This window comes from Lithobates pipiens, unplaced genomic scaffold, assembly GCF_037356315.1.
Source record: "Lithobates pipiens isolate NorthernLeopardFrog02 unplaced genomic scaffold, aLitPip1_a1.2 Scaffold_13, whole genome shotgun sequence".
NCBI classification, from domain to species: Eukaryota; Metazoa; Chordata; class Amphibia; order Anura; family Ranidae; genus Lithobates; species Lithobates pipiens.
The window spans coordinates 332,225,636-332,240,228 of NW_027507718.1; the positions used below are offsets into that span (position 1 = coordinate 332,225,636).

Consider the following 14,593-nt stretch of genomic DNA (forward strand, 5'->3'; position numbering starts at 1 on the left):
CCAGGTCTGGAACGGGGAAGAGCACCCAGTCATTTATCTCAGCAGGAAGTTGAAGTCCCATGAGGTAAATTACGCCACGAGTGAGAAGGAATGTTTAGCAGTGAAGTGGGCTCTAGATTCCCTTCGGTACTATCTGCTAGGTAGGCACTTTGACCTGGTGACTGATCACGCTCCTTTAAAGTGGATGGCTCAAAACAAGGAGACCAATAGAAGGGTAAATAGGTGGTTCCTGGCCCTACAGGAATTTAACTTTACAGTTAAGCATCGCCCTGGTGTTAAAATGGGGAATGTGGATGCTTTGTCTCGGATACATGCGTGTCTGACTGCTTGTGTTACAACCCCAAGGTTGAAACAAGAGGGGGGGTATGTGGCAGCACGCAGGTAAAGTCACCTGGTTGTATCCAGGATGGGAAATATGTATGCCCTAGATTCAGGCTTTATGCAGACTTGTACAATTAGAGGGGAAGAGTTAATGAGCCCAGCTGAAGTAAGTGGGCTCATTAAGACCTCTACAAAAAACCCCAGCATGCTTAGGGAGATGCTCCATCCTGGAACCAGTTTTGTGTTGTATAGACTGGGGAGTGTGACACTTGTTCTGTGCGGTGAGTTAACGCCTGTGTGGCAAACCTCTACATCAGAGACAGGGACTGGTGCTGCACAAGGCTGCACTCAGTTGTTAGATAGGGAATCTATGTGTGTATTTAGAGGTCAAGCTGACCAAGGATTTATTTTCATGTTTTATTTTTGTTTGGCTGTTATATGTTTCACTGCATGTAGCATAAATAAACCGCATCTTTTGTTTTTTGCACCTACAACGCTGTCTGCTGTGCCTGATTTTGTGTTGTGAACCCATCCAGGGGGTCACACACACCCGCCCCTCACATATGTCACGCTAAATCTACTCATGGGTGGAAGCCCTTAAACTACATAGTGATGCTCCTGCATTTGATCTTCCTATTGTTCAAACTATCTGATCTTTTTGTCATGTACCACTCACTTTCTTTGTGTAGACCTTTGGCACATTTTTTTTTTTGATGATCTCTGTATTCAGTAAGCAGATCAGTATCTTCCTTTGTACGTGATGCCTTTTACTTTGTTCATTGTGGATACTGCCTTTCTATAATAATAAAATAAGATTTGTAAAAAAAAAAAAAAGTGGGTAAGAAAAAGATGTTGTACATGCAATGGATGCTGTACACAGATTTCACACCAATGAGGACTAAACTGTGTCTCAGAGATGAAACTGCAAATAAAATGTTGCTAACCATACTGTTTGCCAGGAAGGACTTGCGCCAAACTTGCCACTGTACATAGACTAGCCAGATCTTTGAGCATAAAGGTTTTTTTTTTTTATAATGTTTTTTCAGAATAAGGATCGTAAATTGTGACCAAAATATGAAAATAGCCCCCCAGGATTACTGTATTTGCATAATTACCAACATTTAAAGTAACTTCCAGATACTAACATTGTCTCTGAGATATCAGCACATTTAAAGCATATGATGTCACCTTCTGCAACACTTCCTTTTAATGAATTATGCGTCAAATAAAAAGGTGAGAGTTACATACTTCAGAGCAGAGCTACACAGGGAAATTGCTGTGGGTCAGCAAAGAGAGCAATGGCACTTCCAATTTGTCCCCTGCTCTACAGGTAATTATACCACTTGCCATTTTCTTTTTTTGCCTTACATGGCTTCTGACCATTCTAGCCCTGACTTTCATTCCAGCCGGTTTCGACAAAGGTAAGAAAGAAGAGTCTCCAAAAGCAGCACTGAATGCTCATCTACTGTATCAGTGATAGAAAAAAGTCCAGAAAAAGTAAGTTATATTCTTATTTTTTTCTCAAATTTTTTATTGTATGATGCAATAAGTGCAACGTGTACTGATACATTCATGTCTTATCAGTTGCATTTAAACATTTTACATGTCCTAGGATCTACAGTCTGAAATAATGGTTCACATAAGGCCCCCAACACCCAAGAAAAGAATACAAATTTCAATTGCAAAAACAGTATGTACCTGCAAAAAAATATGGTGATGTCAGCCCGACAAAACCAAAAACAAATAAGAAAAGTACAGAAAATGTCACTCACATTTGGTCAGAGATATACAAAACGATATTAGCAGCATCACAGAGGGGGTGCAACAAATAACAACCGTCAATATACTTTTTCAAAGGTTGGGAGTTTCTTCCGAAGCTAAAATAAAATGCGCAGTAAGTGCTTATCTTTTTGAGAGAGTTGCAATTCACCAAAAATCACTAAAAGACAGTTCCATAGGCTCCACTCACACCTCAGCATTTTTTGTAGCTTGAAGCAAGTTGGTTCACATCTTCACTACAAGTCGCCTGAAGCTCAAAAAAGTTCTGCAGCTTTTCTAGTAGCTCAAATCAAGCAGATTGGTGAGTTCTTGAAGATATTTTTTTTCCATAGAGATGCATGGAAAAACTTGATTTGAGTATTTTAGTGCGTTTCGTTGTGCGCTTTTGAGTGTTTTTCTACTCAAATGAAATAATTAAATGAAAATAAATAACAAATAAGAAAAATAAGAAAAAAACCTAACTGTAACCTTAACCCCTAACCTAACAAAGTAAATAATAATAAGGATCCATGCACACTGGAGCTCCAAAAAGCTTTTTCTGGTTGATTGCTGGCAGAAAAACGGTTGAAAAACACGCTTTTAACAGCATTTTGTACTAGCATTTATGCGCAATTATGAGCGTTTATCAGCATTGGCGTTTATGGGCGTTTTTAATAAAAATACAGAGAGGACACTCCAAAAGTCCCACAATGCATTCCCAAACTCCCACAATGCATTTAAAAAATAGAACGTCAAATGTTAATTAAGTCGCGTTTATCAGCGTTTAGCGTTTTTTAGCTTTTTTTTGTGGTCAGAAAAACGGCACTTTGAGAGCGATTTTATGGCGTTCAGAGAACAGCCCATAATCTCCACTGCTGATAAAATCTAAAAAACGTCCATGTGTGCATGGACACATAGGATAACATAGAGTGGAGTTTATGGGCTGTTAAAAAAAAAAAAAAAACGACCAAACTCCAAAAAATGGCTGTTTATGAGCTCCAGTGTGCATGGAGCCTAAAAAAATTAAACCCTTACAAAAAAAATAAATACATAATGAAAAAAAAAAAAAAATGAATAAAAGTGGATGAAAAAGTTGAAAAACATAGCAAATGATGAATTAGATTATTTTTTTCTCTATTGGCTAATTAGCAAATACCAAACTCAGATAAAAAATAAAAAAAACACTGTACACAAAAACTCAAATACGTATACAAACACTCGACAGATAGCCAGAAAAAAACCTGACACTCAGGTGTGAATGCAGCCTTAGCCCCTGTACACACGGTCGGAGATTTCCACAACCAAATCCATCGGAATTTGCCCGTCGGATTTTGTCCGTCGGATCTTGTCCGAAACTGTTGCATACACACGGTCGGACAAAGTTGGCGAAAAAATCCGATCTTTCAGGACGTGATGATGTAATTTTGTTACGATGGGACTACATTCAGGCTAGTAGCCAATAGCTTTGATGTAGGAATTTGATCTGAGCATGCGTGGCACTTGGTCCTATCAAAATTCTCTACACATGATCGGAGTATGTCCGATCAGCCCAGTTGGTCGGGAAATATTTCTAACATGTTGGAAAATTGGGTGCGACGGATATTCAGACGAAATCAGTCCGATGCATACCACACACAGTCGGATTATCCGATGACACGGTGCGATAGGACACATTCCGACAGATTCTCCGACCGTGTGTACAAGGGCTTAGGGTGCAGGATGTTGGGTAATCCAAGAGCAGTAGAAAGGGATAAATTCACTTCTGACCAGAAGACAGAGATCAAGGGGCAATTCCACACACAGTGTATAAAATCAGCAGTCGCTCCCCATTCCCTGAAACAAATTGCCATCTGGCGAAGGCCCAATCTTTGCAATCTGAAATAAACTATGGTGAAAGAAATTTAAATGAATAATTTTATCCTTAGAGGATATAACTGATTTACTAGAAGTATGTTTAAATTCTGACCAATCCTGTTCTTTAAAGGGAAGATCTGGCAGGGTCCATTTCAACTGAGCTTAAAAATATCCAGGCTGAGACTCAGCACAAAGTGAAGAATAATAATCCCATATCAATCTATTAGGGCCCGAGGTGTGTAAATGTTTTTCTAGGGCAGACCCACTTGTATGGTAATAGGAAACCACCGCTCCAGGTCAGTCCACCAAGAAATTGCTTGTTCTCCAGGGAGGTAGAGGTCCCAGGTGCATGCTAATTGCACAAGCCAAGTAATCAAAGCATGAACAAACTCTGGACAGCCGCACTCCGGATCAGATGAGTAATTTCAGCGTGAAACGCGTCAGGTTTTGGTTTTTATTTTTCCCTTTGTTGTGGTCATTTGCGTGATGTGAGGTTTTTCAGTTTGAAGAAATAAAGGCATTTTTTACTTTTCATCTGATCCGGAGTGCGGCTGTCCAGAGTTTGTTCATGCTTTGATTACTTGTATGGTAGGCAAGGCAAGGAAGCCAAATTGCTTCCGGGTGGCATGTCGCAATTGGTAGTAATAGAATAGATAAATGTCTTGGAGTTTTTCTTGCCCTGCATACAGTCGATGTAGATGCCTAACCCTCTTAACTGACCACTGTTGTGGATCTGGAAAGGTAAAAAGTTTTGCTAGAGTAGGATTAGACCAGAGTGTAGTATTTGGAGAGCATTGCCGGGTAGATTCTTGCATATGTTTTTGGGCTCAGGAGAACAGAGAATGTAAGTCAGTTACGCAATGCAGAAGTGTCCAACACAGATGGTAGCGGCCTCCATTACTGTACAAACATTTCCCGGGGAAGGAATAAGTCAATCATGCATATATATCAAATGGGCTGCCAAGTAGTAAAAGCAGAAGTCTAGGAAAGCCAGGCCAGCCAAGCGAGTAGGCAATTTAAGGATCCCCAATGCCACCTGAGGAGTTTGACCCCACTACAGATGGAATGCAGTTGTTTAAAGATCCGCATTGGGATCTTGCATGGTGAGTTTACCATTGCGTAGAGTTTGGGAAGGAAAATCATCCTTTTCAGTAGATTTAACCTACCCATCAGATCAAGTGGAAGATCCATCCATTGCCTAATCTTAAGATAGCAATACATTGCACGGAAATCTCCCACCTTAATTGTGGCTGAAGCCAAACATAGGATGTTGAAGGCCCAAAATGGCGGCAATAGAAGATGATAATATCGGTAAATTCAACAAAATCTGGAAACCTTGGGTTAAACATCATTTACCCCACGACTTTGATTATTCATTGTTGTTGCCGCAATAATTCCTCCATTTTGTTTATTATTACCTATAAGCTTTTCCTGGGCATGGGTCGTGCTACTTTTTTTTTCTCTGATATTTTTCTTACTCTTATCTTTTTGATCTAATATAATTGGAATTTGTAATTTATGATTTGAATACCTAGACCTCTTTATGTTTTTTACAATATATAATATAATTTTGGCATTAATATGCCTGGTTTATATAGTTGTGCCCCCACCCTTTAACAGTTTGTGCCCATTAGGGGTGGATGGGTGGTCTGGAGGCATGTTTCATGAAATATGCCAACACTTTAAGAGTTCCAATTCTGGTTCTTTAAGTGGATCTATTTTAATATTAAGTCTTGTTTTCGGATATGAGTCTTGTTAGTCATACAGTGACATCTAAATAGATTTTTATTATTCATATTTTTGACTATTTCCCATGTATAAGCCTACTGATTGATATGTACTTCTCATCAAAAATCTTAATAAAAACATTGAACGAGAAAAAAAAAAAAAAAAAAAGATGGTAATACATTATACAATTTTTTATTCAATTTCCTTTAGATTTACCTTCAACTATGTAGTGCAAGGCCCTGCCTGATTGCATACAAATTGAAAGTGTTTAGGTTTGACCTCATATTTTATGGTTTTAGTAAATCTAAAGGAAAATTGTATAATGTATGGCCAGCCTTAGTTCGCAGGAGGGACGCCAGAGGAAGTATATTGTGGGCAATATATGACTGCACAGGTAACTGGACAAATCAAACCAAGATATTTAAAGGACTCCACTATTTGCAAGCAAACGTTTGCAGCATAATAAAGACAGAAGGAGGGACCAGCTGGGCACCTTACATCTTGTCCTGGACTCAAACTCCCATCTGCTGAGGAGTGGAGTGAGATTTGAATAGAAAAATAGGCTGCATTCAGCAGCCAGGGTACTTGCCACATGAAGCAGTGGTTGTAATTATGTCAGTGTTGCCTAATGAGAACAAAAAAAGGGGCATTAGGGTGACCCATGTGCAGCCTTCTGGAGTGACCAGTCATCATTAGGGCTCTTTCAGACACATGGTAATGCTAAATGCTCTCTGAAAAGTGATTAATGGTGGCTTGCTTTTCAGAAGGCAGTATAGCAGCAGCTACATGTAGAAATAAAGGGAAGGATGGCGCATAGACCAACTGAGTAAAAAAAATAGCTAAAAGATACACAGGGGAGATAAAAGTGAAAAAGTCTGATAGTCCAACATGGGTTCCAATCTACACTGGTGGCTGCAACCTTTGGAGTAGAAGCAAGACTCTGGAAAACAAAGGTAAAAGAGCAGGTGCATCAGACTCAATTAAAAACAAGCCAAATGGCTACTCACAAGAAGAGAGTAAATACAGAGGCTGCATCACTACTCTAGCACCTTATTGTCCATACCATCTGGACCCTGCCACCTTGCACCATATGGACAGCACCCTGTGCCACTGAATGACTTTGCCTCATGGACCCTGCATTATATGCCTGTATTTACTCTCTTCTTGTGAGTAGCCATTTGGCTTGTTTTTAATTTTATTAAATAAGATACTAAAATACTGCACTGAGTCTGATGCACCTGGTCTTTTACTTCAGTATAGCAGCAGCTGGCAGACGTTCAGAAGGCATTACTGCTGCCTCCTGACACATTTCTCTTTTTCTTTTTTTACTTTTATAAATTGCCAAATGGTAAAATTGCAGATAAGTTACCTTATTTTTAGCACCCCCCAAGCTTCCAGTGTGACAGGTACCTTATAGAAAGCACTTCATGTACGGTGGTTTTTAAGCAGTGAATTAAGGGGACTTGCTTGGGTAAAAGCTGGAAATGTTTAACTAGGAATCGTCATTTCAGCTAAAACAATACTCCTACGCATGTCTTCCTACCATTAAGTGCCTGGAGTTCAGCCTTAATAGACTTAACTTATCGCAGGAATACATCAAGAACAAGCCTGCATCTCTACTGAGAACTGCATTTTTGTTATAGATTGTTATTGAAATAAATTGTTGCAGGGCCTGGAAAATAAAACATTTAATTAATAGTTATTGGAGGTATTTGTCCCAATACTTGGCTATAATTGAAGATTTTATGGCTAAAAATTCAGCAAAGCGCAAATGGAAAGTCGATTCTAGGTTTCATTAATCTTAAATTTTTTCTTTCCATTATTTAACTGTAATAGAGCTCTGCAGGCTGAGTTCTGAACTCTGCTTTAAACGGTGTAACCTCCGTCAGTGTCTGATGTTGCCCTCTCTCACACTGTATTTCTTATACCAAGTTTTTACTTTTAATGTACAGCTGCTGTGAAGCTATTCTAAGTCCAGCTAGTCATTAAAGTTTGGGCTCTTACAGATCTCCTTGCAGGCGAGCAGTCCATGATTAATCACTGTGCAGATGTGCCTCTCCCTTGTGAGTATACCTACCACAGCAAACTGTGGCAAAGGTGAAATTCCCACCAAGCTACTTTTATAGCAGCCAGCTTCTGACTGGAATGGGCCTATTGCTACAGCTTAGACCTGCCATGATACAAGCTCATTAGTCTTTGCTAAATGCCATAAGCAGCGCAGACCTGGCAGACATAGAATAGGCAAGCATAAACAAATGAGTGTACATATTTTGGTGATTAAGCTGCTGCGACTCGAAGCAGAGGTCAAAATATCCATTTGGTTTTTTTTTCTAGGCCAAGCATTAATTTGTATCATTTTTAAATGCTAGTTCACTTCTGAATGCATGAACTGAATAGTAAATACTATGGTCCTGTAAACATGATTGTTTGCGACAACCTATCATACCTATTTTGACTTTACATAGAGCTGCACGATTCTGGCTAAAATGAGAATCACTATTTTTTTGCTCAGAATAAAGATCACAATTCTCGCGGTGTAAGGCTTAATGTACACAGAACTTTTTACACCCTCTCCTGAACAATTTGACAGATAGTAACCCACGTTTAGCCGCGTTTGCGTTTAGAAGCGTTTGAAAAAAAAAATATATATATACATTGTATATATGTATATATGTTGTATATATAAATGAAACTCGGCTAAATGCGAGTTACCTCGTTTAGAGCTTGAAATGCCTCTAAACTAATTTTTTTGCTTTCCAAAAAAGGCCTCTTAACTCAGCTGCCTAAAAACAACATTAAACGAACCCGTTTACATGTACCGATAAGATTTAGCAGCATCAGTGTACATGAGGCCTAACATCATCTTTCACACTATACAAAAAAAATTGGGCTAACTTTACTGTTAATTTTTTTTTAAATTCATTAAAATGTATTTTAAAAAACAAAAATGCGCTTTAAAGTCTGTTGCACAAATAAAGTGTGGCATAAAATAGTGCAACAACCACGGTTTTATTCTCTAGGGTCTCTTCTAAAAAAATATATGTAATGTTTGGGGGTTCGGAGTAATTTTTTGGCAATAAATATTGATTTTAACTTGTAAGCAGCAAGTGTCATAAAAAGGTTTAGTCTTTAAGTGGTTAAATTTCCCTCATCTACAGGCTGAATTTCATTCCTTTGATCTAAGAAGAAATGTTACTTTGTTTATACTTATAAAAATTGTGATAAAACTTGGCAGGCTGCCTGGATTTTTATTTTTTTTCAGCTGTGAGAACTCTCTGCACTTGTTAGAAAGAATTGTGAAATGCTGTTTTAAAGATCAGGAAGGGAAAAGAAAGAATCTTGATTTTGATTCTCAACGATTAATCGTACAGCTCTATTTTACAGTTCAATAGAAAGCTGATAAAGAAACCAGTCTTCAAAGCATTATTGTCACATAATGAAGCCAGTGAATTTTACATCACCACTTTCTCTATGGAAAAATACAGTTATGTTTATGGGTGTTCACAAACACCCTGATAAATCAAAGCTATGTTACCAATTTTAAGCATTGCTTGTCAGTTAGATTACTTGTAACTTCTAAGGGCAGGGGTGGGCAATTTTCCAAAGGAGCCACATGAGAAATTGTGATTGTTGTGGAGGGCTGAAGCTACTTCTGCTCAATAATAATTTTGGACCTGGGAAGTCTGTAGGTAAACAAACATATAGAAAACAAACACCAGATGTATGGTCGGGAGGTGAGAGATGGTAACCCCCCCAAACTATAAAAACACTGCCAGATGGAGATTTTCACATGTCACTGCATTTTTAAGTTGGGCGCAGAGTTTGACAAGGGGTCAAACTCGCCATTGAGTTCAACAGGGCGGCACTGCAAACGCATTTGTGATTGCAGTGCGGTAGTGCAGTATTATAGGGTTAAATCAGGTGGTGAGGAGGTCACATAACACCTCATCACACCTGTGAAATGTCTTCTGAAAAGCACTGTGACTGGAATGAGAGTGCCTGAATTCGGTACGGCAGGGATTACTTCAGATCCTGACCTGAAGAACAAGTGCATGGCTTCTGTGGATTGCGGCATGCAGGCGCTATATCAGAAGAACTTGACCAGGTAGCACAGTAGCGGGACAGCGTTGCAACATCTCCTAGGCAACGCTCTCCCACCAGAACTGATCCCTGCTGTACTGATCAGCTCAAAGGCTTTCTCCTTCCAGTTCTTGCATCTTGCCACACGGACATCTGTCAGAGTGCCTCTCTGAGCCTGTCTGCTTCCTCAGTGAGGATGCAAACAGGCTCAGAGAGGGATTCTGACAGTGGAGGCATCAAGGGCCAAATAGGGAAAGCCAAAGGGCCGAATGTGGCCTTAGGGCCGCAATTTGCCCAGGATTTTTTCTAAGGGGTGATTATCAAGGACCTCTGGCAGTCGGAGCTGCTCATTACCAGGTTCTGTAAAATTTGTACAGAACGTAGGACCAGGTCATGCCCTCTTTTCTAGACAAGTGGGGAAGGATCAAAGCACAGTGACTGCCTCATCAGCAACAAGTGAGAATTCATGATAGATCCCAATGCTTTAAAAGCTTGTTTGAAAAAGAGGAAGTCGTCTCCCCACTTGTTTTAAGGGAGGCATTAATAGGTCTAAAGCAACACTTGGCTGCAGTTACTGTTCATCCAATAATTTTCTGTAAGGCTCCTTTGAATTTCAGATTGAGGTTTGCAGAGCCAGGTGGAGCTGGCAGGGCTACCTACAGTTTACATTGTGGCTGTTTCTGCAGGAAACACTAAGAATTCTATCTGTGCATGCCCAGTGTTGTTCTGTAGCTCACAGATATTTTGGGGGACATTTATCTACTCTGCTGCAGTTCGTGCAATGAAACCCACAAACTTCCAGCAACTAAAATAAAAATAATTTTACATGGCGGAGTGCCCAGGAATTTCACCTGTTCAATGTCAGAGACTGGTGGGCAGTTATGCAAAATAGTTAGAACAAGAAGTTATTTCTGCTAAAGGGACCATATCAAAAATTCAGGCCAAGAGTATACTTACATTTTCCACAGTACACCATTGCCATCTATTGATATGTTTATCTTGCATTTTCTTGTGTTTTTATTCATGTATATCACCTTTATCTGTTTGAAAGAAGATCTACTGTTTCTGTTCAAATATGTTAAAAAGCCAAGTCAATATATCAAATAGGTTACTACTGAAAGCTCGTCCTTAACAGTGCAACCTGCAGGCTGTCCATATTAATATTTCTTTATTTCCTAATGGGCAACTGACCCCAAACAAGTATGCAGGTCAGATGTCTCAAAACTTTATTGGCTGCACTGAAGCAAGGATAACCATGGCCTGGAGCCTGCACCTTCAAAAACAAACAGCAATTGCAGCACTCATAATTCTATGCTGACAAGTTTCTTGGCTAGTGTTTCTGTTTTTATAGAGCTTAACTCTATAGCTTTAAAATGAATCTGTGCCCTGGCTATATAGACATTCAAGTATTTGCAATTTTTTTTTTTAGCAGTAAATGAGCTTCAAAACAAGCCTTCATTTACCTATGTAGCTGTAGATACAGTGGAACAATACATCCCCAAGTTTCACAATAAAAGAAGTGTGCCTGTGCAACTTCTCTTTACATTAGAGATTATTAGGCTGGGAGGTTGCCAATCCCTGCTGGGATTGAGGAGCGGAATGGGCTAATCTTCTGAATGTAAAAGTGGTTCTGCTGTTGACCTTGAGGGTAAATTATTTCCTAGTGGTTGCAGCTCCAGTGGTCAGAGATGACTTGTTAAAAAGTAGAACAGTGGCCAAACTATGTACATTCATATATGCATAACTATAGCAGGGCCATAAAGGAATGTAAATAGCAGGGCCATAAAGAAATGTAAATAGCAGCGTCAGCAATACAACTGTGAGCTTGGTTTTAAATGAAAGTGCTGGCTCTGCTGCATATAGTAGAATAGTTCTGGAAACTGCATTAACACTTATATAATGTGGTGCAATGAAGTCTTGTGGAGATTTTCTTTACTTTTCCATTCCTGTAACACCAGTGCAACAAACAAGGAAATCAGGTACAGGAAGAATCAGCACTACAGGTATGATATTACAGGCTGCATTTGTGAATGGCCAAGAGTAGATAGTGTAGATGGGAATGAGGACTGGTCACAGCATACTTATGTGCTGCTTTTTGTGAATGGCCGAGCATAGTTAGGGTGAAGATATGACACCAGCTCTGCATTTCAAGTTAAACAAGTTAATGGCTACAGCTGCAGCCGTAATTTGGTACTGTTTTTTTCAGTCAACCCCTAGCTTTTCAGTAAAAGTGATCAACCTGCTGTGGTTTCTGGGCTCTTCAATTCCTCCAAGAAGCTCTGGACTGCAAGAACTAGTCTCTAGACACTGAGAATGATGAACTCTGGGAACATTTGTGGGAATAAACCAAGCAAGGAACATTTCATCACTTCTGGGTTCAGAGCTGTCCTTCCCTGGTTGCTGTGGCTGGGTAAGCAGCTATTTAAGCACAATCTGTGCTTGATTAGCTTCAGTGGAGGGTAGAGGTGATATTTGGAGTCGAATTGACCCCCAATGTCCCTGTAAAGATGATCTGTCACATGTCTGCCCATGCTCATTAGTCTCCTTATAATAGCAATGACGTTAAAGGAAGAGTTCACCTTTTGGAGCATGAGGAACATGCTCCAGCACATGTTTTCCTCACCTTCTCCCCCTCTCCCCCAGTGATCATGGGTACATTTCTTTACAAGCTCCTGTGGGAAAAAATAATAAATGCACCTTTTATCTGCAAAAATATGTGCATTTTTTATTTTTTTTCCCCAAAAAGATGAACTTCGCATTTAAATGAAACAAAATATATTAAAATAAAATAAATAAAAATAATAAAACAATAAAGAAACCATAGCTTAGGGTGCCCAGTCTATGGACAATAAAATATTTAATATTAAAATATTTACAAATTCTTAACAAGCAGACTTAAAACAAGCCACCCCCTGACCTCTCTAGCTCTCCCATGTACTGTTATGTAACACATCCTAAAAGATCCTCACAATCAAGACAGAGATTCTAAAGTTGGGTTTCATACGGTTTCTAACAGCTTACAAACACCTGCTGTGTGTTTACATTGGAAGGTTGACAAGCTGACAAGATTCTGCTTCCATAGAAAATAAAAGGAAAGAGGCTGTGATCCATGCCTTTGTTGTGAGGTGCAATTACTACAAAAATAGAGAGGGGGAAGCCACCCAGCGGGGCACAGACAGCAATACAAATCTAACAGGGGTTCCCCACTCTATCCAAACCTAAAAAAAATTGGTTGCACAAAAACTTTAACCAATTCAGCTCCGGAAGATTTTACCCCCTTCATGACCCGGCCACTTTTTGCTATTCTGCACTGCGCTACTTTTACTGATTATTGTGCAGTCATGCAATGTTGTACGCAAATGCAATTTAGATCATTTAAAGGAAAAGTTTTGTTGAGGCTATATGAGGCTTGATCAAATAGTAACTGGATTTGGTACGTATTTATACTGTCATATAAAAGTCTTTAGCTGTACTTTAAAGAGAAGCTCCTGGCTCCCCCCAAAAAAATCAAAGACAGCAGCTACAAATACTGTAGCTACTGACTTTTAATATAATAACACTTACCTGTCCAGGGATTCAGCGATGTTCTCATCCAAGGCGATTCTTCAATTGGCTTTGGGGTGGGCGCCAGCATCTCAACTAAGGGAAACAGAAAGTGAAGCCTTGCAACTTCACAGCCGCTTTCCTAATTTTCATGCGCAAACTTCTGCGCTGCGCCTTGTGAATGGTCCTGTAGTCTTCTGGGACCAGAAGTGTGTCCCAGAAGACTGTGGGGGAAGAAAGGGGGGGGGCAAACTTCAGGCTCAGATTGCAGAGGCGATCTGATCCGGAAGTGGGAGCAGGTACCTGTCAAAACCAGGTTACCTGCTCTGCCCCAAAAAACTGCTAAATGTGGTAGTGGGGAGGGGGGGGGGGGGATACAAACAAGCAAAACTTCTCCTTTTGGGTGGAGCTCTGCTTTAGCTATAGTATCCATATAGTATAGTATAACACAACTGCTGCTCAAAGGGGATTGTTGTGTTTTTTTGCGTCCTCCATTTCCTTACAGTGTAGAGTGCTATGAAGATGTTGCTGTAAAGACAAACTTTAAAAAAAATATATTTTTTTTCAAACAATTACATTAATAGCGTCATATAATACATACAGTACAAACAAACATGTAAACAATTCTACTGCATTTATCTGGTACCTGAGAAGGATGGCCGTCCTTGAAGAGAAGTGTCATTTTTTGGGAGCTCTTTTGAGGTGAAAGGTGATTGTCTAAACTTTTCTTCTGAGAAAAATGGGCTAAAAAAGAAAATGTGTTAGTACAAAGACTATTGTACTTTCAGTATTTTTCTTCAACTAAATACAAGCTACAGTATTCATACAATTAGCAAGGCAAACTATACAAAGTCCACATAGATCATCATATAAAAATTGTCATGCTGCTGTCCCAGAGCAAGAAACACAGATTTGCAAATAATTCCACAGAGACAACATACCACCTAAAGGCCTCCAAGGATTAAACTTTTACCTGCTTCTAAAAATACCTGCACTTTGACTTCATAAACTTGAAACACTCTCCTGAAAAAAAAAAATTCAGCCAGAAAAGTCAGAAACCCTGATCTGTAACTGAAAGTGGTTGTTAACCCACTTTTATTAAATGCTGCCATCCTCTCTGCACCATTATAATCATTGTCCCTGTGTTATGTAAAAAAACAGCACAATTGTATTTGTATGAGCTCCGCTTCTGACGCTCAGCTGATTTTTCTCCTCCCTTGTCTCTCCGGCTCACAGCTGCAGTGGGTGGGGCCGAGCCCCCCCACTAACATCAGCTGAGGGGGAGAGAGGAGAGCGAGATATAGCATCG

General features: G+C 39.6%; 1 protein-coding gene across 3 annotated transcripts in view; it reads right to left on the reverse strand.

The window, feature by feature from the left end:
* The window catches only part of ZNF827 (zinc finger protein 827), a 339,433-nt gene that overhangs the window by 77,462 nt on the left and 247,378 nt on the right, over positions 1-14,593 (reverse strand). For all 3 annotated transcript variants that reach the window (XM_077476988.1, XM_077476987.1, XM_077476990.1), the window contains exon 8: positions 13,931-14,028. In XM_077476988.1, the coding sequence (XP_077333114.1) occupies positions 13,931-14,028 (98 nt within the window). The remainder of the gene's footprint in view (positions 1-13,930; positions 14,029-14,593) is intronic.